Source organism: Thermobia domestica, chromosome 1 (genome assembly GCF_964235325.1).
Source record: "Thermobia domestica chromosome 1, izTheDome1.hap1.1, whole genome shotgun sequence".
NCBI classification, from domain to species: domain Eukaryota; kingdom Metazoa; phylum Arthropoda; class Insecta; order Zygentoma; family Lepismatidae; genus Thermobia; species Thermobia domestica.
The window spans coordinates 239607884-239633377 of NC_137454.1; the positions used below are offsets into that span (position 1 = coordinate 239607884).

At 35.0% G+C, this 25494-nt stretch overlaps 1 protein-coding gene across 1 annotated transcript in view; it reads left to right on the forward strand.

Moving 5' to 3' along the window:
- Positions 1-24923, forward strand: part of LOC145694728 (leucine-rich melanocyte differentiation-associated protein-like) — a 58745-nt gene extending 33822 nt beyond the window's left edge. Inside the window, exons 5-6 of the mRNA XM_081771291.1 lie at positions 13504-13594; positions 23685-24923. Of these exons, the coding sequence (XP_081627417.1) occupies positions 13504-13594; positions 23685-23764 (171 nt within the window). The 3' untranslated portion in view covers positions 23765-24923. The remainder of the gene's footprint in view (positions 1-13503; positions 13595-23684) is intronic.
- Positions 24924-25494: the final 571 nt, after the last annotated feature.

A 25494-nucleotide genomic window follows, 5' to 3' on the forward strand; every position in this document is an offset into this window, starting at 1 on the left:
TCCAGACTACTTTTCCCAAGTGCTAATCCCCCAAGTGTGTCAATGGTGTGAGAGAAGCATCTGTAGTGATATCTGAATTATAATCATATATATATATAAAGGGTTATATTGCCCGAAAAGGGCAAAGTGTGATTTCAGCGACGAAAATTATTATATATCTTTAGTGTTCAGTGTTGTGTCCATTCCTCTTTGCTATTTTTTTATACAATGGTGTTCTAATAAATAAGTATAGTGTTATTTAATCCAGTGTGTTTTCGTCGTTTGTATGAGTGATGTTTGTGTGCGTTATGATCTGGATGACCGTCTGATCGTCCGTGAGGTTTTCGTGAGACACCCGAACCTCTCGGCGCCTAATGCTCATCTCATTATTGAGACGACGAGCGATTTGGAAACAGTTTGTAACCTTTTCTTGGAGAGGTCCTTCATCGTCCTGTCCAGGTAAGTTAAAGTATCAGGAAGATACTTATTGGTAGGACCACGAGCCACGGACAGCGACACGAACCAGATTACACGGAGTGATTACAAATAAATGTTCGCCCGAACAGTGACCCGAACTTCAGGACGGTTACAAATAAATGGCTGCCCGAACAGCGACTTGACACCCTGTCGGTTACACATTATTTTGAAAGAAATCTACTGTACTGACATTAAGCGAAATCTCGTTTATTGATCAGAAGTTACCAGGATCTTGTCCTAAGCTACAATTCCATCAGTGAAATTAAATCTTTATGTCTTTCTCATTAAAAATCTTATACTGAAGGTTGGTAATTACATTGAGAAATTTGTAACTGCGCTTAAATTGAAATTAAAAATAACGTGTTCAATATGTTTATTGTTTCAGAAATAACAAAGAAACATCCATCATCGCATATACATAACAGTTGCCTAGACAGTGAGTTTGGCCTCAACATAGCAGCTCGTATCTTCATTTATCCATTACTTAGACCTAATACATATAAATAGGGCCTGCTAGCGCCTGCTAAGAAACTGGGATATTATACCTGAGGGTTGTCTTGCAGTATCAAAAAAAAAAAAAAAAAAAAAAAAATGATTAGGTTGAAAGTCATCTTACACTATAATTACTTATTCTGACGAATATTGCAAAGTTTATAAAAGCCATACCATCACACGAACATTAAATGACACATACATTATTACTACTAATAATAAATTATTTATCGTGAGTTAAGAAGGAGCAGAGCAGTGGATTTATGACATTGGCGATACAATATACCAATATTTCCAGCTCTATTTACTTCTCCGAATAATTATTACTTAGTATGAAAATTCTATAATTATTCAACAATAAAAGAAATTAATGAGGAATGATATATTTACATGAAGAAAACATATATGGAATGTGAGGCAGTGACTTAAACGAAAAAAAAATAAAATCGTTCATTACTGCATTAGAAGCTGATTATAGATAAATCCCAATTTCCAGCATGGCACCACTAACCAGACAATATGATAATAACAATATTATCTGTTTTTCTTAAGTTGGTTCATTTCTAAATATTGCATGAATCGTAAGGTAACAAGATAGAGGTTTTCTGAGGCAGGCAACTGTTAATGATTGGTACCGTCGAAGCTCATTTCGTACGTTAGCATTCATTAATTACAAAATTTAATAATCAACTAAAGAATTTAGAATATTATGAAAATTGAGGATTTATATTTGTCACGCGATTACAGCTATAAGACATTCCCACTATGAACCTGAAGTGCATGACGCTACCGGTAATTAGCTACGAATCATCATCATCATCATCATCACACTGTTCAAATACACACGAAAAATAAAGCTTATGGAAATTTCTTTATCACTGATTAGTTTTAATTTTTAGTGCCGCTAGTGCCACCACTAAGAACAAAAAAAAAAAAAAAAACTTTGTATTTAAACCTATTGCAAAATTTTCCGTATTAATCAGTCATCCTGGGATTCCTACTGCAGCTATCCGAACTCCTGTGAAGTAAATAATTGATTAGGGATTACCTTATAAAACGGTTATACCATCCAGCACCGTTCGTGTCCCAAATAAACTTCCTCGTTGTGCCTGCAGTACATTCCCATGACTGATAGAGATTATCCGACGGTGTCGAAACACCACATTACAGTACTACAAACGAATCATCATCTTGGTGTAAAGTCCATAATCTACACTGAAATTCACGTACGAAGTCCTACTCAGATTACTTCATTGCTTCTATTGTCATTATCAAACTTCCAATCAATAATTTTGCATAGATAAAATGGCCCAAAATGTAATTTTATAACTTAAATTGAATAATAGCAGCACTCATCCCAACGCATAAACCAATTATAGTTTTTCAAAATTATATTCATACGTCACACCTAACAACTAATACCGAGCTATGAACAAACTAGAATTTATCTCTGTAAGAACATTATTGCCTTGAATCATATTTAACATTCAAAATTTACTCCCGTAATTCCTAAATAAATGTTGACACTAAATTATTTCATCCAAAAAAATGTATAAAATATCTATTTTATGGAGCACTATTTCTTTACTTTCTCTCTGAATTTCGATCGTCAGTCGTTTTGTTGCTATTAATTTCAAATGCCCGTACTTATAAATGGCAAGCACCGATTAAGAGAAGCAATTACAGCCATCAACGTTTATGCACTGTTCGACATCATTTGCAATATTAATAGTTAAATATTCGTAATAATTAATTTCTTTGTGTGGAAAATAGACTAAGTTTAAAATATAAATAATTACATATAATCAGCATGCACTATCCTGATAAAGAAATTTTAGCTTGCACATTTGTTACTGTAGCTAAATTTTGATTAAGAGTTTATAAATGTTGGAATTTAAAAAAAATATATCTAATCATGTGCAGTCCTTAAACAATATATATAATTTAAATTTACCTTTAATTTATCTTATTTATAAATCAAATTATTTAACTGAGAACTACAACCTAAGGAAATATACAAAAGGGTGAATATCCGGTACAGCTTGAGAATACGGTTGTACACTATAGAAAATTAATAAATTCATATCCAGACAAACGCTAATCATTCTTTTTAAATCGTGGATTATTAACAAAAACACACGATCGATAACTGTAACAATCAATGTCACGGATTCAGAAGGATCCGTTATAACTTTGTCTCCTCCTTCTGTATTAGATGAAACGGTTGCCTAAAGTTCTAGTTTACATTTTAGGTGTTTATAATGTTGATAATAAGATATTTTTACTATCTTTGGGAACTTCAGTAATTAGTTTTTAATTTCGTAGCGTTCATCACTACTTCATCTTTCCTCTGGCTTCAGTTCATTCGAAATCTTTCTAATATGGTCTCACTTCCAGCCAGTAACACTTAAACAGGTGCTGCAGTCTGAAATAACAAGTGTCCATTTAACTTTGCCTGATCCTTCTCCAATCATGCAGTTACCTTTCTTTGACATCAGATTAGAGAATGGACATCGCCTGACTGATATACAACAGAATGCAATATCTCCACTGCAAGAAGTCTTGCTTTCACAACAAAAAACTATCCCTCTCTTTTGCTTTGGCCATTTGGGAATCTGTTCTACTACGTAGTTCAACAACCACTTGACAACAAACTCTTGTCAAGGCTCGCAGTCAGACGATAGCCCCCCCTCCCTCCCCCCCCCCCACTTACTCTCTTAGCAAATTATTCAGCCATTCAAAAAAAACTAATGTAATATCTTATATTTCGAGATCTGTACGAAACTAGAATATCGCATCCGCATCTGCAGCTTATCTATCCACATCCGCAACTACTCTATCCGCCCTACATCAAATATAGATTTCTGACCGAAAAAAGAACATCTTGTTAAAGATAATACACCAATCCTCCGGAAAACTCTAAATTTGTGAACAGGAATTTTTTCAACGATCTTAGGATAGGGGCCGAAAATAAATACATTCTTCGTAGGGACTTCAATGCGCCTACTGGAATCTTTGTAGATAGGAAAGAAATAATGATTAGTATTATGACATCTTAAAAATAGAGAACATAAATGTATGAAGAAGAAATAACCCAGGTATGATAGTCAATAAAGCCCGTAGAAAGCTAATCCAACTTTGTGAAATATCCTTAGCTATTAAAAATGGCAGGGCAAATGGTGACAGACAGGGAAAATTTACGTATTTAAGTAAGAAAGGCTGCAGCACGATAGATTGTTGTCAATGCTTGGATGTCCTTTTCGACACAATCAACAACTTTTGCATAGGAGACCTAATTGAGTCAAACCATCAACCTATCATGAGAACAATTAACATCTAAAATGAAACATATACACATAAGACAAGTAGTACATATTGCAGCCCAGAAAGAACTAATTTTTACTTCTAAAATAAGCATAAAAGGAAGAATAGACGCCACAATTTAAGAAGAAGATAAAACAAATGATTTACTTCTCATTGACACAAATATATATATATACATAATGGAGAATTGGAAAATGTTAATAAATTTTTTAGATTATTACACTACTCACCGGGAAGGGAAATGAAAATACAACCAACGGAACGCGGAAAATATCGTACAAAGCAATGCTATGATGTCGATTGCTTTCAATCACGTACAGAGGCCATGGACACGTTGAAAATATTTCGGCGAAAGCGAGACAATTGTAACCTAGGAATATAACTGAAAATTATAATTAAATATAGAGAAGTGTGTCGTAAGAAAGAATCCGAATGGAATGGCAAGTGCGTACATGAATTAAAACATTTTATAAAGAATAGAACTATAGAGAGGCGTGGCGTATAAACGAGAACTCGGTAAACAGAAATTCTCAAAACAAGAAATAATTATAGGGGAGTGCGAACAGTATTTTAGTAATTTATTAGAACTAAAAATGGCTGGGAAAGCACAAGTGCAACCTGGACGCCATTTTAGACTGCGAAATTACGCAGGAAATGGTACAGATAGCTATCAAATCCATTAAAGCATAGATACAGTTCCCAGAAATTCTACAATTATTCAGCAGATTACGAAAACAAACTACGATGACAAAGTGGTTTAATTAGTTCATAGATGGAGCTCAACTATTCTGTACGTAGGGCATTGGTGTTATATGTCCTATATACAAAAAGAAGGGTGATATTAAAGATCCGAATACCTACCGAACATTACTGTACTACCAAGTATTAGCAAAATTTATACGAAGATTTTAGCCCAGTGCATACAGAGATGGGCAGAAATAAACACAAAATTATGCCAGATACAGGCGGTTTTTCGCAGAAACTTTAATACAGTAGATAAAACATTTGCGGTGCGGACTATTGTAGACCGAGAACTAGCGAAGAAGAGGGAGGAAATATATGGATGTTTTGTCGATTTTCAGAAGGCATTTGATAAGTAAAAACACATTATATCTTAAACTTCATATGCAGGGGGGGTCACGGCCAATGATTGAAAGAATTAAGCAAATATACCAAAAGGTTGAATTCTGCGTAAGAACAGGTAAGAACAAAAGAACAAAACCCATAGAATCACATATTGGTTTAATACAAGGTTGTCAATTGTCACCTATACTGTTTATTTATAAATGGTGCACTTTTTCTTAATGGAATTTAAATGCATCCACCATATAAGGGAAACATGTACCAGTGTTGCTATATGCAGACTATTAACTATGTTAGCGAAACCCAATAAGGATACAAAGGGCACTCGATATTCTTCACGAATACTGGCTCAAAGTCAATGTTAACAAAATAAATATCGTAACATTTAGAAACAGGCACGAGTTGAGCAAAGCAGAACTTTGGACATGAGGGTAAAGGAATTGAATCGGTAAATGCGTTTAAATGCCTAGGGTCACAATGACGTATAACGAAAAATGGGCATATCAAAAACAAGTAGTAGCAGCAACTACAACGTGATTGTTTATAACAATGAAGGCATACGGTTACATGGGAGAGACATTACCTATTAATTTGACCATACTGATATTCAGTGCAATGATTCATCCAATATAAGCATATGGAAGTAAAGTTCGGAGAGTTAATTGCATGGAAAATATAATAAATATATTGAATAATAAATTTAATAAACAGATCCTAGGGGTATCGTAAGCGACTCCGAACTGCACAGCACTCTTAGAAACAGGCATATCTACGGAAAGACAAACGCTTAAATATTGAACAAATTCGAATAAGAACATCACAAGCAAACGCGTACAGCAAGTTTGCTTCAGGGCGCAAGCGAGAGAAAGGAATGAACGAAACTAGCTAACAGGTGTTAACAATGCAGTTGCCGAATTTGATTTACAAGAATGAGCACAGAAAACAGATATTAGCGCACGGAAGGCAGTTAAATTGATCAAGAAAAAAAATGCCGTGATGGAAACATATACAAACTTCCAAATGAATGTAAAACAAAGACATCATTAGAACTATACACTAAATGTAAAACGAAAAGGGAAGGGATGCATAAAATATACCAACCTCTCGAGGACAGGTAGAGGCGATTTTCACAATATGATTGTGTACATGAAAGTGAGAGGGGGGAAAAGGGTGAAGATGGAGTAAGGAGGTGTGTCTATTGCAATGGTTTGGAAAACAAAAGGCACCTTTTATTTGAATGCGAGGAGTACAATGACGCACGAGATGAAAATTTCCTTAACATACCGAGGCAGCACAAGAGGAGAACAAACTATGCCAGCAGTAAAAGGAATAAAAGAGCAGCTTAAGCTAGCAAAACAAATTCAGATGATGCTGAAGAAGAGAAGAAAAGCGCTTTGGGAAAATAATAATCACTACAGTGCCGGCAAAAAAAAAAAAAAAATCTTTACATTGTGTGGCAAAAAAGACTTTACATGCAAAATCCACGTAACGGGGTCAAGCGCCGTTCCCGCCATAAAAATATGAGAGGAGCCTGATGATGACATCAGTGATTAGCGCGCCACTTGCAATCTTCCCTCACCCAGCAGAAGCTCACGTCAGTGTGCCTCGTAGCGTTGTACGGCGAGATAGTTCTTCCTTTGCTCTGTGCATCTAGATTTTTGTTTAAGTTCTTGAAAGTAAGTAATCTTATAACTTTGTTCTGATTACACACAATGGGTCGTAAAAAGCTGACAATGCAGAGAAATCCCGGGCCTTAACTCTTCTGGAGAAAGGTGATTCGGTAATTGTTGTATCCAGGGATCTTGGAGTGTCAAGAGAGACAATTTACCAGCTAAAGCGTTCAGCGGTGTCATTTCCTCCTGGAACTGTACCATGTAGGAAGTCCGGCTCCGGTGCACCTAGAAAAACTTCACCAAGGACTGATAAACTTCTAAAGCGTGAAGTAATGTCAAATCCCTTCATAACAGCTGTAGAATTGAAAAACAAGTATCCTGAGCTCCTCCAGAATGTCGCAAGTAGGACAGTTCGTCACCGTCTGCAAAAGGATCTGGGCTTGCCAAGTCGCCGTGCTGCGAAGAAACCCCTTCTCACAGCAGCAATGAAGAGAAAAAGGCTCGACTTCTGTAAGAAATATCAAGATTGGACGCCTGAAGAGTGGAAAGAAGTGATGTTTAGTGATGAGAGCACTTTTAGGTTGATCCGGGATGGATCCAAGATGGTGCGCCGTCCGAGTACTGCTTCACGGTATGACCCGAAATTTACAGTTAAGATCGTTAAATACCCTGATAGTGTGATGGTGTGGGGGGCATTCTGTGGTAACAAGGGCAGAGGAGGTTTGTACTTTCTTCCCAAGAATGAAACCATAAAAGCAAGCAATTATATTAATGTTTTGGATGAACAATTACTTTGTTTTTGGGACATTCATGAGTGTAATTATTTTATGCATGATGGAGCCCGGCCCACATGTTCAAGGCCGTGCAAAAGTTTCTCAGTGACCATAATATTCCTCTGTTAGAGTGGCCAGGTAATTCTCCTGACATTAATCCAATCGAAAACGCCTGGAACGTCATGAAGAACAAGATTCAAGAGACACGACCAAACAACATCAAGGATCTAAAGAAAACGATCAAAACACTATGGATAACCAGGACTCTACATACTTCGCCAGCCTGGCTGAATCAATGCCTAAACGACTGCAGATGGTGACAAAATGTAAAGGCGATATGACAAAATACTAATTGTAAAGTATTAGCCACAATAAAATACTTCAATATTATGAATTTGTAATGATTTTTGATGTTTCACAATGTAAAGATTTTTTTTTTTTTTTTTTTTTTTTTTGCCTGCACTGTATTTACTCTGACCATAATAAAAGATACAAAGTAAAGGACAAATGTAAATGCTTTGTATGAAAAAATAATCAACTATGTACGTACAAAGATAAGAAGTATAGTACAAAAAATGTAATATGGACATAAGGTAACAAGTATCTTGTAACACTAGTTTCGTATTATGTATTCCATTGGTGTAATAGCTAGTGAAATTATTTCAGAAAATGTTATGTTTGCTCCAGTCACGATGTGCGATGAAACAACTCATTCTAGATCTCCCATGTCTAATTGGTCAGTTTTAAGTGCGCAGAAATAATAACTTCTTCACAAGTAAGCAGAGTATAATCACTGTTTAGAAAGCACTTGCATAACTAATTTTGTCGAAAAATAAACACATAAAAATATAACTGAAAAATCTAACAACCATGAGCATTCACTGTCCATTTCTGCACCAGTTGCATTCTCGGAATTATATCTGTAATGTAACTTTTAATACATAGATGTAATTAAAAACTTCGAAATTAAAAATAAAAAGAAACAGGCTGAGGTTCCATAAACAAATTCACTTTCAAGGAACTGAAATCTAAAAATGAAAGTAAAAATAACAAAATACTAAAACAAAATGAGGAACTTATACAGGTAAAAATCCAAAAACCAGGGGTATTTAAACTAAACAAATAGTAAACAAAGGGTCAGTCATTTGGCAGTCAGTCGGTCAGTCAGAACGGGCATAGTTAGTCGACCACTAGAATTGGAAAACTGATCAGGATGGACCTCAACTCATGCAATCAAATTATCCTGTAAGTACTTTCATTATTTATGCTAAAGAGGCGACACATAAAAAGTTCGGTGCATTGAGGTCTTCCTCCATGACAGGCTTAATTTGTTATGAATTATAATTCCTATATTTATTATTTTGTAACCTTCTTCCATTTCTATGTAATTTGTTTCAATAATAAGTAAGATGCATCTAATTTAGTGTTTGTTCATTTTTACGGAGGATCCTAAAACCATTCAATTAAACTATGCATATCTAAATATGACACGTAATAAGCAATATTCTATAATCATTTATTCAAATTAGTAACAAATCTCTTTATTTTAAAATTAAGAAACATATCTTATAGTAACTTAAATTTTGCGGTAAGATTCTTGATAAGATTATCCCAGTTATTTAAATTTTGGGGTAAGACTTGATAACATTATCCCAGTTATTTAAATTTTGAGGTAAGACTCTTGATAACATTATCCCAGTTATTTAAATTTATTGATAACATGGTCGCTTACTCTGAGGGAAGAACATAGACTGAAAGTATTTGAGAACAGGATCCTGAGAAGAATATTCGGACCCAAGAGGAACGAGAATGGGGAATGGCGGAAGCTTCATAACGAGGAACTACATAGTTTATACAGTTTACCCAACATTGTTAGGGTCGTCAAGTCTAGGAGGCTTAGGTGGGCAGGTCATGTAGCTAGAATGGAAGAAAGTAGAAACGCTTTCAAAGTCTTGACTGGTAGACCCATAGGAAAACGACCATTAGGAAGACCTAGGCGCAGATGGGAGGATAATATTAAGATGGATCTCGCAGAGATAGGAATACAAAGTAGAAACTGGATCCAATTAGCTAAGGATAGAAGTCAGTGGAGAGCTTTTGTGAACGCGGCACTGAACCTCCGGGTTCCATAGGCCATAGAGTTAGTTAGTTAGTTAGTTAAATTTTGGAGTAAGACTTGATATCACTTTGACAGTTACTTGCATTTTGTAGTAAGACTGTCGATAACTTTATCCTACTTTTTATCAAGATTTAGTTTAATGTTTGTTATTGTTGTTGTTCTTAAAATTTGTATACATTCCTTTCTACTGAAGAAGTTGTTTGGCGGATAATCTTTTCATATCTTTTAATATTCAAGTGTAAACTGGCGTTCAGCTGTATCTGGAATTATGTTCGTAAATAAATAAATATTACTTCGGTGGACATTTTTAAATGTTTTGACAAGCAGAAACAGTCAAATCCTAATCCTTAGAATCTCTTACATGTCCTTTAATGTAGTACTGACGTTCCTCTTAGTCATATGGATGAAGTATCACTGGATAAATATACAGGCGTAATGAATTAGTTTCACTATTAAATTAAAAGAACATAGGTACGTAGGAAGCGGAGAGAGGGTTGTAGGATGGAGTCCTTATAGACTACAAATGCCAAGGACGTGGTTTGCAGATAGTATGATGATGTAAATGTCCTCTCATCTCTTTTCGACCATTGTGTAAGTCTGCGAAAGGGTTGGTATTTTAGAATACATACGCAGAAAGTATTGCCGAATGTAATGTTGTGATGGGATGTACGTTTTTGGATGAACAGATGACAAGTCTGAGCGTTACAGAGGTATGAATGATGTGGGTCGAAAGAGGATTTAAGGGTTTCACTAACATAGAAGGCTGGGTAGTGAATGCAATTAAGGATGTAAATCCTGCTAGAAGATACGTAACTTCTGATAAGTAAGTCAGACTTTCAGTGTCGAATATAGGGCGAGTTTCTATATCTGGGTTTCGTTAAAAATGCAAGGTGTTTCAAGAACCAGTTTTAAGATAGGTGTGACGGTTGGGGCTTTGGTAAATTTTTTTGAGGCAGGTCGAAAAAGTTGGTTGGTTTCAGATATGGTGATGAGTATAGAATAACCAGGATTCGTGACGATTTTTATTTTATTTATTATTTATGTATTTTTTATTTTATTTTATTTTTTTTTTCTTTCTTGGAATGCTATTGAGTAAGGAAATTCAGGTAAATATAAACGCTGAATTGTATGCGAATGAGGTTGGAAGGCTCTTCTCAATTCGAGAGTGCTGACAAAAGGCTCTTAAAATAGCTGTTGAATGATATTTTGGTGAAGCAAGATATGAATTTCCCAAGTAGTTAAGGTGTACCCCTTTGTGACAAAAGTAGCTTAAAGTGCGTGCTCCTGGTTCGATTGTATGTAGAAATGCTTGTTTCAATCAATTCGGTACCCAACTTCAAGTAGCAAATCCCTTTTCATGTAGCGTCAGTGCTGAAAAGGTGTGTTAAACTCAAGTCAGCCACACAATAAAGGAAATGACCATGTCATAGGGTAGGAAACGCTTCATATAGTAAGGGTGGAATCTTTTGCGTACCTGATAGGTTTAATATGGATTTCAGTCTCGAGATATTTGTTTCTCAAGTCTGATATCTACATCAATGAAGGTGACTATAAAGTTAGAGATGGAGACAAACGGGAGCAAAACTTGTTTAGATATAAAAAGTGAGTATCCAGCCCTGGGATTGTCTCAGCATTTAAACGATAACAAATATTATGACATTTAAGAAGCTAACATTGGTTGTATATCTAATAATCATATGGAAAGAATTGTGTTGGAGTTTTCTCATTAAAAAAATTTAGAACCCATGTTTATATTTGGGAGAGAACTGAGAAGTGGATCACACCCATACGAAGGCTGTTCTTGTTTCAACTTCCGTTAAGTCACCAAAGGAGAACCATGTGAGATGTTGAAACGAGGATAAGTCAGAGCCATTCATTGGACGTCGGTCGTCCGCCACACCAACAGACAGATTCTGGCATTCAATTATTGTAGAGTAGTGAGCGTAAAAGCATATCAAATGCAATCGAAGCGCGCGCCAAATGTGAACGACATGATGTAATTCGATTTCTCCAGGTGGCTACTGAGTTTCCTGAAATTCCAAGATCAGACAGTTCAGAAATCATAATCTACACATGGTGACACTTTTCACGAGCCACATGATTCACGCGTTTAGCAAAGTCGCCTGCTACCACAGATTTCCACCCTTTGCTAATCTATTTCGTCGTATACGTCGCTAAGGCCTCCTTCCAACTCTCTGCAGCGCTTGTGCATATAACCATCACTTATAAGGCCTTCTTCAAACTCTTCGCTGCATAATTGTGGGACGTTAAACTAGATATTTTCCTTCTTTGTCTTTCTTTCTCTGCAGCATTCGTGCACACAACCATCACTTATAAGGCGTTCAAACTCTCTGCAGCATTTGTGCACAGCCATCACTTGTAAGGCCTTCTTCAAACTCTCTGCAGCACTCTTGCACACAACCACCACTTGTAAGGCCTTCTTCAAACTCTCCGCAGCATTCGTGCATAAGCCGTCACTTGTAAGGCCATCTTCAAACTCTCTGCAGCACTCGTGCACACAGTCATCACTTAAATAGTTCCCGTCGTAATTTTTACTCATTCGTCGACGAATTGTGGTCCATACAATTGACATACATTCCAGCCCTTCCGTCTAGAGAAATTGAATTACGTCGCGTAGTTCACACTTGGCAAGAACTTCGATTGTACTGAATATATTCTCACGCTCACTACTCCACAATGATTGAATGGCAGAATGTCAGTTGGTGTCTTCTTTTGTCTCGCTTTCGTCATCTCACGTAGTTTTCCTCCAGTGGCTGAACGGAGATATGAAAAATAAAATATATCGCTCGTAGATATTTTACAAAATATAAAAGCGTGCTGACAGTTTAGATATAAGAAACCCGAATCTACACCAAGGTAGTACGATAACTACAGAGCTTTTAAATGCGCCTTGTATGTAATAACTATTTAGCGTTCTTAAAGGATTTTTCCTATATGGAACTAGTAATGATTTTATTTTATTTTATTTTATTTTTTATTTTTTTTTAATTTTTATTTTTTATCTTATTTATTTTTTTTCTATTCTTCAAGTATGTGATTATAAGTTTCGTGTAAACTTTAAACATAAAATATCGTATCATTTACCCTGAACATATGAGTCACGAGTACATTTTTCTCTGTTGATCGATTTTTCTGAAGATCCTTCCGCCAGACTCTACAACTTTCCCAAAAAGAAATGAAATTTTTTTCTCGAAAAATTGTATTCTTCGGATTTATTTGTTGCCTTCGAGCACATGCACAATGATGGACTGTACACCAAATTTTGGCTTATCTACTTTTCCAAGACCAGTTGCAAATTAATGCAGCTGATTTTTTCTTGCGAAAGCCCGTTTCAGTTTATTTTTATGTTGACTACGAAATTTTAATTGAATATTTCCAACAATACTATTTCCTTTTGTTGAATTTATTTACATTATGTTATAATAACAAATCTCAAGCAGTCTGAACTTATAGCTAGAGTGTAAAGAGTTTTTAATTGTAAATTCATTTCTCAAATTTGTGAAAAAATCAACGTATATTTTGCAAATAAAAGTAGTGTGGATGAGAAGAAATGCAAGTAATTATATATTTGTGTGTTAATTAGAGCAAAATTAATTATTCGTTTTTTTCTTTGTATATTTAGTCAAGTCAAGATGTAGCTGGTTCTGTATCCTCATCACCAACACCATATACGCCACTTCCTAAAGTTGGGAGAGTAATTGGTGGGCACAAAGGTATGATACTAATATCAAAATGTTCACACTTAATAGTAAATTTAATATAGTTGCAGTAGCACATAATAACCATATTTACTGTATGTTCGTTAAATTTTGCGTTTAGTATTTACGGTTAATTATGTAAGTAACCGTCCTATGTAAGTTTTGATTATTCTTAAATAATTTAATATTAAGATATATTCCACTAAGAAATTAGTTTTTGCAGTGTGTCTTGTCTAAACCCAAAGAACTCATTTTAGAACCATATTATTGCGAAATTAGAATAAGTAGTAACAAAAACTGGTGTTTAGTGACATCTCTGTGTTTTATTAATGTGTGTGATATTTTCATTATTTGTGTAAAGAAATGTTAGATTGCAGGAATCCTACCTCAAAACCTCTCATATCGTTACTTTTTAAATTCAATAGTAACTAAGGTAGGCTTTTAAATGAATTTAAAAAAGTATTCACTTTACTCTTCTAAATCCTGTTATGGATCAGTTGGAACACTCATTAATCTTCGAATTGTCGATGAAAATTTGAATGTAGACAAATTGGAAAGAACTGGTTACTGCATCTAAAAATTTAGATGCAGTAACTATGTCTGGAAGGGAGAAAAATTGCCTGTTGCCTTCCACTTCCACTACAATTATGGTTGATATCAGGATTGATTTATAGGCAAGTTCTGTTTTTGTATTTATTCTACTTTATTGTTGTGCATGTTTTCATATTTCTTTATTGTAACATCCCACATTTATGCATCAAGACTAAGGTGATGATATAATCAAATGAAATGGTGGAATGAAAGAAGAGAGAAGAAACGATGGAACTCCGAGAAAACACACGCAGACGGCATTTGTTCACCATAGTGCTTACTTAACGCGAGCTAAAATCAAACCAAGGACCTAATGCACCAAAGATAGGGGCTCTGAAACCGAGCCAACGCGATCCCCTCCTTCTTAAACAAAACCTTTATATCATCATATATGTATATTTCTAAATCCAAGACGAGGCGCATTTATTAACAAAGAATTTTAAAAAGTCTACAACACATACTAAACATATATTCAGAAATTACAGAAAAACTACACTAAAAATTAAATCAGATACAGGCCTCCCTTAGTCTTCCACATTGAAAGGGTCTACGGAATGTTCAGTCTCATTGTGACCGTGGTTTTGTTCTCACGGAAGACCTCAGTTCCTTTTCATATGTCGCAAAAACGAGACGACCTCATATTTTTGGGTACGAAATTGTGGCAAAAAACCTTGTCTTGCAATCCGAAATATATATAGTACTTCCTTCTTTTACTTCTTGGTTTTAACAGTTATTCTCATTCAAATTGAAGTACAAAGTATTTCGAAAGTTCGGAAGATTAGAATGCAATAAAAGCAAGAGAGCACATGAAGTAAGTTCTTGTCATGTTTCTTCTGTTCTATTGACACTTTATTAAAACATGGGTATTAGTTACTGAAAATTTTATGATGAGATTGAGGGAAATTGCAAAAACTTTAATAAGTGTGTATTCAATGGCTAATCTTCAGGTCCCAAAGAGTAAGGGAAGTGGAAAAATCTAGTGGAAAGAAATTGTACTTGCAAACCCAGAAGTTCTTTCTAAACTCTGTTGTAAATATAATGAACAAAATTACCTTGTCTTAAATGAAAATTTTATCCACAATATTTACGTGAGTATTCTAAGTTTTCCATGATCAATTTCATGTATATTTCAAGTTTCACGAAATCTATAATGTAAATGTAAGCCGTTTGAAGAATTGCTTTATAAGTAACATTTAAAAGGTACGCTCACCTCGCTCATCTATATGCTGCTTAAAACAATGAATCGTTGCATTTTCGCTGACTATACTGTCCGCATTGTCAACATGTAGGTCAGGTAAACAGGTTTATTGGGAATTGAGATGGATCACATTTAATTACAAGGGTATTAACTATGTACACTAACATATTACAATGAAGTCCCTTAACCCTTTCGGGATTTATATATACACCATGTGTGTGCATTGTTTTAAAACGCTCATATAACCTCTATTACTTCTGAACTTTTTTATTGTTCAGTCGTACATGCATTGCGAAACAGGTCACATGTATTTTGAGAAGGGCCTAGTCAATTTGGTTGATGTCATCATGACGTCGTCTGTTTGGCCTCCCAGAGTACAACGCTAAAGGCTTATTAGTTCTCTCGCAAATGCTGTCTAAAACGTTTTATGGGAACCAAGAAAACATATATGTCGTCGACATAGCCATGAGACAAAGTACACGTGTTATGGCTTCTTTCCTCCTTTTCTCCCGTCTTTCCTCTGCAATTGCCGTATGATTGTTTACTTTAAGTTAAAAAGCACTAGTCTTCAGCTTAAAGTCCATTCCCTATATAACACAAACTTATAGAAAGGAAGAAGGTTCAACTTATTGTGTTTAGAATAACTCATTTTCTGTTGGTGATAAAATGTAAACAATGGAGAATAAGCTTCTATGTTTTATTTTATTAGCTTTTATGTTTTATTTTTACATTACATCCTATTTTTTTTGGGAGACTTTTGTATTATTTTTGGATATTCATCTCACGTTGATAAATATTTTCCCCTCCTTAGTTTTCAAGATAGATTGATATTTTGCACACGCATTGCGTATATCACTTGCGCATTGCATATTTTTCAAGTAATTTTGAGATCTTTACGTTAACACAGGGCCGGCCCAGAGGGGCCTAAACTTTTGAAAAGGGGATTTTTTTATTATTAAAATTCCCTATTTTCCTCGAATTCCAATTTTTCATGTATATGATACGGACATGCGATTGGCACCATTTGAAGGTTGATTTATTCTGAAGAGAATGGGGTACGAACCATGATCCTAGGATAAATAGTGATGACGCAGTAGCTGTTCGACTGAAAGTGTAAAATTTACCTTAAAAATCCCCAAATCGTTAACGTATTCTCTTAATAGTAGGTATTTCCACTTGTACGATACTATTATGTGAGAAAACCCTCCCTTTGACGGACACGGACAATTTTCTTTACCCCACACGTTTTGCAAACCTCTTCATAACGATCAGGAATTATTCTCAGGTCATACACATTTAGCGCAGAAAATAGTTTCTTCAATTTGAAAATAATACAAACAAATTTCGATCAAAAACTTGTATTCGCAGGATTACATGGCAGACTTTTCCTCAAGAATTCACAAAGAAAGAAGAAAAATAAAAAGAAATGGTTACAATTGGTTAGGTCTGCGTACATTTTCAGTTTGTAATAATAATATTGTGTGTTCATTCTACCAGAATAATTTTAAAGTCAGTAAGTGAACTAAGGGATTTTTATAGAGGTATGATTGTACTGAAAAGAAAATTATCACCCAATCATATTGCAATAAGACCATATAATCTCCCCTCCTCCGAGCCGCCTTTTATTTTTTCACAGGGGAATTTCTCTTAGTAATTTGAACTCTGAGTACAGTATTTCGGCGTTAACCTATAATTAATATAGTTAGTGTGTACTACATAAAATTAAGTGAGCTGTAAGAATTCTAAATTCATGTAATCTCTCTGTAATGAACATCTCATTTACGGACAAATGATTAATTCCATCGGTGTCCGTTATTCAAATGTTTCACTTGTAAACACACATCTTGAAACTTTAATATGGGTTTCCAAAGAATGCAAATCTTAAGATGTTATGTCTCTTTTATTGTGATTGGTGACAGTGGTGAAGGTGTCGACAATATTTTTCCAACTTCTGACCAAAGGGCTATTTTTGAAACTGGATTCCTTCGTTCGAGCAACACTCCCTTGATCCCCGTTGAAAATGAACTCTGAAATGTATTTTTAAACTCAAAATTCACAAAGATAGTAGAACGAAGGTAGTAGTTTAAGAAGATAGTAGAACGAAGGTAGTAGTTTATAGTTTGTTTCTTTGTTTCTTGCGGTCACGTTATGCAGTTTATTTCAGTCAGTGACTAAGTAAGCAGCTTCCATAGTCCTACCAAAGTGTTTTACTCACTGTTCCAAGTAGTCCTACTGACTTTCAGTTTAGGAAACATGGTGGCTCAGTCTCTGGTTCAGTCAATCCCAGACCCGTGTGAGTTTGTGGTGGAGAACATCGTGTTCGTGGGTTTTCTGGGAGTTCTCCCACATTCTCCTTTTACCAGTTCATTCATAATAATCCACTTTCATTAGTCATCTGTCTCCTTTAGCCTGCAGGGCATAATTGTTGGATATAAAGTGAAAAAGAAATCAATTTGAATCAAAGCTGGAGGCTTAATATGACTCACTAGGTACGACAAAACGTTTCAAACCCTGTGAACACACAAGTTGTCATCTCGGAAGATAGAAGTGTCCACTACATGTTAATTATAGGTATATTGGTAAAATAGAACAGCTGTCACTGAAAATATACAAATGAACACGCTGGCTCATGTTCACATTCACTTGTATGAGCGAGCTCAAGTAATAATACAAAAAAATAAATAAATAAATCCGCACAGCATCTCTGGACATCCTCCAGTGTGAACTACGCACTGCAAATGAAATGCTTCATTGGATTTTCTGTGCACTTGACAACAGTCGAAAATAACTGTCATTTCTATATTTATTTATTTATTTATTATTATTATTATTTTAATATTCTTAATGATGAAGTAAATGTAAGACAGTAACTTGTTACCGCTGTACAATCGAAAGGTCGATTCTTTATTTCATTATTTTTAAATAAAGAGAAAGCCTATTTTAACCTAATCTTTACTTTATTCTTATTGTTCCTGATTAAGTCGTTTTTCGATGGAGAAGATCCGTTTTGATTTCTGGTGGAAATACGGCTCCGATCCCATATTAAACTGTAAATCCACGCTTCCTGTACCAAGGTTCTCACGATGGGGAGTAGGACGGACTAAATTTTACTGAAAATATAAAATACCAATTCTTGAAATGGATTGTTTCTTTTAATCGAACAGATATATCATTCACAGAGAAGAGAGACCTGTGCCTCCTGTAAATATATACCTGGAATGGATATTATTTTTGCTCGAAAAAGAAATCTCGAAATCTTTGAGTTTAACGTCGCACGATTATATATTTTAGGCTAAGAGAAACGATGATTAAAGCAAGTGAATGATTATGGAAGAATTAATGGAAAGAGATTGTGGGAGGAAGCAGAAGTACCCCCAAGAAAACCCACAGACACGATGTTGTCGACCACAAACTTACTTGGGCGGGGATTGAAACAGAGACCCCACACACTAGTGGTAAGCGCTCTAACATTGAGCCACTGTGTCCTTTTTTTTAAGTTACGGCTGAAGCTTTGTTTGTAACGTTTCACTCTTATTTTTAACTTACTGTTAAAATTCTTTTACCTTTCTGTTACAATTATTTCCCACAGTTCGAGTAAGTCAACACGATCCAGTACCTTAATTTTTACTCATAATTGCAAGAGAAATTAGGCACATCAAATGCATATCACAATTAACTTTTATTCTTAAAACTCCATGAATAATCTTTCTTCTGTTGTCATAGCAAGACGAAACAAATAACTATATCTTACAGTAACTCTCATTACATGATTATCTATTTATCTCAACATATATTCTACATTTTCTTCTTCTTCTTCACAACAGATTGTGCACTTTTAGGCACCGTTGCCCAAAATAGCTACAATTGGAAATGGAAGTAATTCACAGATGTCAGATATACAATATCGTTGTATGTTCTTATATAAAATGGCATTATTATTATTATTATTATTATTATTATTATTATTATTATTATTATTATTATTATTATTATTATTATTATTATTATTATTATTATTATTAATAATAATAATATTATTATTATTATATCCTTTCAATCTATTTCGTCGTTTTTCTCTTCCCCCTCCTTTTTTGTACATAATTCACGCCTTAATGATTTTTTAAAATATATTTTTGTAAAAGTTCTTGTATATATATTCTTGTATTTTTTTAAAAAATAAGTAGTCACTGTTAAGATTATGTACCTGTCTGTTAGGAATACGTGTGTCAGTATTCGGAGGAATCAAACAACAGGAGATACAATCAGCTACTAAACAGTGTATATTTTTCGTACACTACATAAATAAATAAATATGTTCCAGCAGAATAATAACCATCAGTTGAACGACATACTTTTCAACACCATAATAATTAGTATTTTCTCGAAAAATTACGCAGGAAAATTTACCTTTAAGCATGTCATTTTGTTTAGCTCGATGTGATCTATCGATTTATATGTCTTATCTTTGAACAATTTTTTTTCGTTAAACGTTAATAATGTAGGTTTTCTATTTATTAACGAGGTAACCAAAAAAGTTCTTGCCGTTCTAGAGCAGTGATACTCAAAAAGAAGTGCAGTGGACGTTACGTACCTTTAGATTTCGAAGTAATCTCCATCAGCATCCAATACTTTTTGTCAACGTTCCTGCAGCTGCAAAATATCCTGGTGATGAAACTCAGCGGTCGTGGATGCAAAGAAGTCCATGAGTGCCTTCCGTGGGTCTCCCTCATTTGCGAAGGATCTCCCATGGAGGTGGTTCTCGAAGGAATGAAACAGGTGGTAATCTGTTAGCACAAAGACCGATAAATGTGGTGCATGGGATAGTGTCTCCCAGCCGAGTTGCTGGAGGGTATCACGTGTCTTCTTTGCCACATGTGATTTGGCACTATCGTACCAGCACACCTTTGCGATTCACCAACACCGGGTCCTTCTGCTGCAATGCACGGTGTACCCTTTGCATCTGCTGAGAGTGATGGTCTGATCAAGTGGAGGAGCTTGTTGTGCAGCAGTTGCCGACAATTCCACCATACAGAGAGCATAACCATCATGGGTGAAGCGATGATCTTGATGTGTAAGGAACAGGATTACGTGGTGACAACTGTCATGCCAGTTTTCGTCACGAGTGATCAAGCGATCAGAGATGGGTGTGTTCAGGTACCCAATGAGTAAGGGCAAACAGGCTATCGTTGTTTCTTGTTGGCTTCCGACAAAGTATGGGGTACCCACTTGTTTAACTCGTATGTCTTCCCTATCCCATGCAGGTACAGTCTGACTGTTTCAGCGGAGACTCGAAGCCTTTCTGCAAATTCATGACACGTTAGACCACTGTCCTCCTCAATGGCTGCTTTCAGGGCCTTGATATCCAACAGATGTGGTCGTCCACTGTGAGACTCACGTCTCCTGAACGGAATTTCTGGAACCAGTGTCTGGCGATGCGTTCTTTCACAGCATTTTTCCCCAAATGTCTGACATGTGGCAGCTGACAGATCCTCTTTAAAGTCATGCAACAAACACACAAACAAGCTGCTTCTTCACTGACACTGAACGAGCTATGACTGCTGTGTGTGTGCAGCGTGCCTGTGTTATTAATAGAGCCCGGATTTCCATGCACAAACAAACCTGAGATATGCATGCAAATATGCACGAAAAATATAAAAAATATGCATTGAAATTTTAACAGTTGTACTGAAATATCTATCTATCTATCTATACACTCTGTAAAGAAAAAATAGCGACACCTCAATTCTCAAGCTAACTTACACAGAAAACCATAATTGCAGCCCGTTAGAAGAGGAATAGAAGATAATGAAGAGTGGGATAGTCCATTTGCGTTATCTGTGACACCTATGGTGTAGAATATCGCTTGCTAATTGTTTGTGTATCAGTGATATTCTCTCCAGATGGCACTGAGAGCATCTTATAAGTTATTGAAGTGAGAATTCCGCATTGTATTTATGATGTGTAGTCCTAGGTAATAGCATTTTATGATTATTCTTTGCTCTCTCATTGTTTGTATAGTGTCAAGTGGCAAAAGTGTTGTTGTGCAGCGTTGTTTGTGTGTGATATTGTTGCTACATGAGGACTGTAAACAAATAAGATGGGTAAGAAATGTGACTTGGTGCCATGTGAACAAGACATAATTCTTGCTTTGCGCAGCTAAGGCAAATCTCTAAGGGAATAGACGGAATACTGAAAACCCATCATTCTACGGCAGGAAGAGTAATTCGCAAGTGCAAACAGCAAAACAAATCGTCCCTTCGTCAACAATGTGAAAAAAGAAAGAAAGTATCACCCAGAGCAGATTCCTTAATGAAATCAATAGCACTGCAGATTTAAGGAGTGATTTCCCCAAGAATCGCTTCTGTAGTTTAACATGATCTTGGAACTGCAGTTACACGTACAACTGTATTGTCTTGAATGTATGAAGAGGATATTACAAAGAAGAACCCGCGTAGAAAGTCGAAACTGACAAAACCCAGAGGACTTCAACATGTAGTTTTGTGAGTCGATATGCAACTTGGACTTATGGCAACTGGAAGCACGTCGTTTCCTTCGTTGAAAAGAAGTTTAGAATAGTGGGAAACGATGGTGGTGTGAAGTTGTGGATACGAACAAGCAAGGAACCTGACAAGGATTTTGTTTAACGGATTGAAATATTCAGTTACTGAGTGATGGTATGAGCTTGGTTCATCGTTAAAGACGTCAGAACAACGGATATATGTGAAGGATCGTTTGACGCACGAAAATGTCTTCAAATTCTGGTACGTAAAGTACTTACAACAGCTAAAGATGACTTTTCTGAAGAAAATTTGGACTACTTCCTGTTCCAGGATGATAATGCTTCATGTCACCGAGCGAAAATCGTTAATACGTGGTTCAAGAATATGACTATTTAGAGACTGATGTGGCCTACAAACTCACCTGACATGAATTCAGTTGAAAATTTGTGGATCAATATGAACAGAAGATTCAATAGACAACTATCTCAAATAGAATGGAATTCAAGGAACAGATAATCCGGGTGTTATTCCGTGAAATCGAGGTTGAATTTTGCAATAGCCTTGTTACCAAAGTACTCCGATGATTCGCTGCACTCCAGAAAGCCCATGGTGCACATACAAAATATTAGTTTGGTGTACGGTACTCCCCAATGTTTGCACAAAATATGTCTTACCCTTAAGAAACTTCATTTCTTATTTTCTGCTATTGTTGTTGATCTTTTTCAGTTTCATGTATAACTCTTCCTATAAACGATTTTGCTCAAAACACACATAGCTACTTATATATGCATATAAATTCATTAAATTTATGTCAAAAGCCTGAAAGTTTGGCGCAAGTATTAAGAATGAACTACTCATTAGGAATATGCATTGTAATATTATCATGAATTCATGTAAAAAATCATATTGATTAAAGTATATTGCGAAAACCAATTCCGAGCAAGTGTCGCTATTTTTTCTTTACAGAGTGTATATATATATATATAGATATATAGATAGATAGATAGATAGATAGATAAATAGATACACTAAGAAAATAAAATTTCAATTTCGTTCAATATCTTATTTACCTCTGTTGCTATGAACTACGAACGTCTTCCTTAAGTTTTCTTCTGTAAACCCACTGCGTTTATCAGTGAGAAACGTTTTGTAGATCGGTTCCTTTCTACATCAGCAGAAGTCACTAGTGCATGTGAAAAACACCGAATGCGAAAGCAATTGAAAGTGAATTTATCTAGGGTTGTGAGCAATAAACTCAACGCAATTTTGCTAAAAAAGAAAAAAAATCTGCATCTGCGTTTACAAGTGATTCAGTTCACTTTAAATGTAACCTACCTACTTGTGATATACTCTGAAATATGCTAGTATGCAGCAATAAAATTCGGAAATATGCAGTATCCTGCAAAATTTGCGAAATATGCATGCATATCGAAATTCACTCAAAATATGCATTTATATGCGCTAATACATGTGTTTCAAACGAATCTTTACAAGTCCGTCAGAAAGAAAAAATTACTTTCCATACGTTTCTGGATGTTAATATAAACATGCATTTTGCATATGAATCCGGGCTGTAGTTATTAAAGGTCAATGGTCAGACTACCTCCTGATCGCTTTCCAGCCATGTGCTTCATGTCTTTTTTTTTTTTTTTTCATGATTAATGGGACATCAAAAACGGCAAGAGCTTTTTACTTACCTTGTATATTTTGTTTTCCAGTTTTACTGTTAATTCTAAATTTTCTTAATGAGATTTCATTGACTTTTATCTACCTATTATTGTCCTTTAATGCATTTTTGGTTTCTTTGTCATTTTAGGTGCGTATGGAAAATGTCGCTACAGATACTCAGGAAAACACTCAGAAGGCAATCGTTTTATACAAAATAATGATTTATGACAGTATGTGTATTTGAGGTATTCAAAAGAATTTGTTAATGATGTTTGTTCCTGTAAAATAACGACTATATTTTTATATTATCGCCTTTAATGTAATGTATAGACCTAGTCATATGCCCTGAAGATGCGTATATTTTTGGTTGTATTCTCTATGAATATCAAATGATGCTTTTAATTTTATACATCATTCATATTTTTAAAAGGTTATTCTTTTTCTATATGAGGGAGATATACATAATAATATTTACATATAAATAGTTGTTTTCTGAAATATATTGATGTTTTATGTTTAATTATGTGCTAAGAAATTGTAAATGTTTTGTTGCATTTCCCAAAATATTTTATATAATATTAGGTGATTGTTATATCAAAAATAAATTAATGTACAAAATGAAATGTACAGTCACGTTCAAAAAACCTGAACACATACCGTTTTTTTTAACACTCTATTTGCATCCGTAGTTATGATCTATTAGTAAATAAACTTAAATTTCAAACGGATGAAAAATATGTAGCTTCATTTGCTTGATATGAAAAGAAGAACAACAGTACGTGTAGAAGTGTGTTGAGAGTTGAAATGAATTGTGCGGAAAAAATTTCATGAAAGTTATGTGAACCAAAAAGAAGAAGAGAAAAAAAATAGTAATTATCAGATGATAGATTTGTTGTGGTTACAAAATAATGTGAATGTAGACATTTACGGGACGCCGTATACCAAGACTGGCCATCGAAATTGAAGATTTACGAAGAGTATCAAGAATATTGTAGAAAGAGCGTACCGACTGCAATAATAGCAATGGTCAGTAGGTTGATATCGTCTATTATATTGTAGTCCAGCGTAACCATAAAAGAAGGTGATTATTCCTATTATTGGATTTGTGTGTGTATGTGTAAAGTAGTACAACCGGATATTAAGCTGAAGGTTCATTGCCTGTTCGTGCTAACAGAATATAATAGGGACAAACTCAATCACTGTGCCATTAGTACATACAGTTAATTTATTTGATCTTAACATTACAGAGCTTTTGAACGAGAAAGATTTTTTGACATGACTGTACATAATGTTATGTGGGGAAGATTTGAGTTGTTCAATACTGTTTTTTAAAAATATATTTAGGAAAATTATATAAAGATAAATAAAATGTCTTTGTAAAAATAAATTGTGCTTTTGTGTGCATACTTTCGTTCCTAGATTCAGATAGACGTTGGTTGAGGTTCTCGTTGAAGTCCTTCCATGAGTTTATAAGATTCATGTATAGTCGATGTTATTAACTTGTTTCTTTCCAAATTATTTCACGTCCAAACTGCTTTACGAAAAATTCCAGTCACTTATTGTTGCATATACAAATCCTCCTGCTTCGAAGATTGACCTCAGACGAAAGATCAATATATATATATATGGATCGCTCCGGAATAGCCTGTTAACCATAATTGTATATTTTAAATCGTAGATATGTCTTTGTGATTTTGAAAGTGTGAAACATGCTGCTAAATCAGGTCCTTGTCCTTAGGTATGGTTTCTATATAAGCGAAAATAAAACATTAAGTAATAATCTACATTCTTTATTGTTGAAATAACTTGCAGTAATATGGAAATGGATATGTACGATAGGTTTCAATAATTTTTTCAAGATCTCTAGATTTCAAAACAGAATTCAGGCAGGTTATTTAATGACAAATCATGGTTAGCTTCTGCAATTACACATTTAGGAAGCTTGTTTAATATGTAAT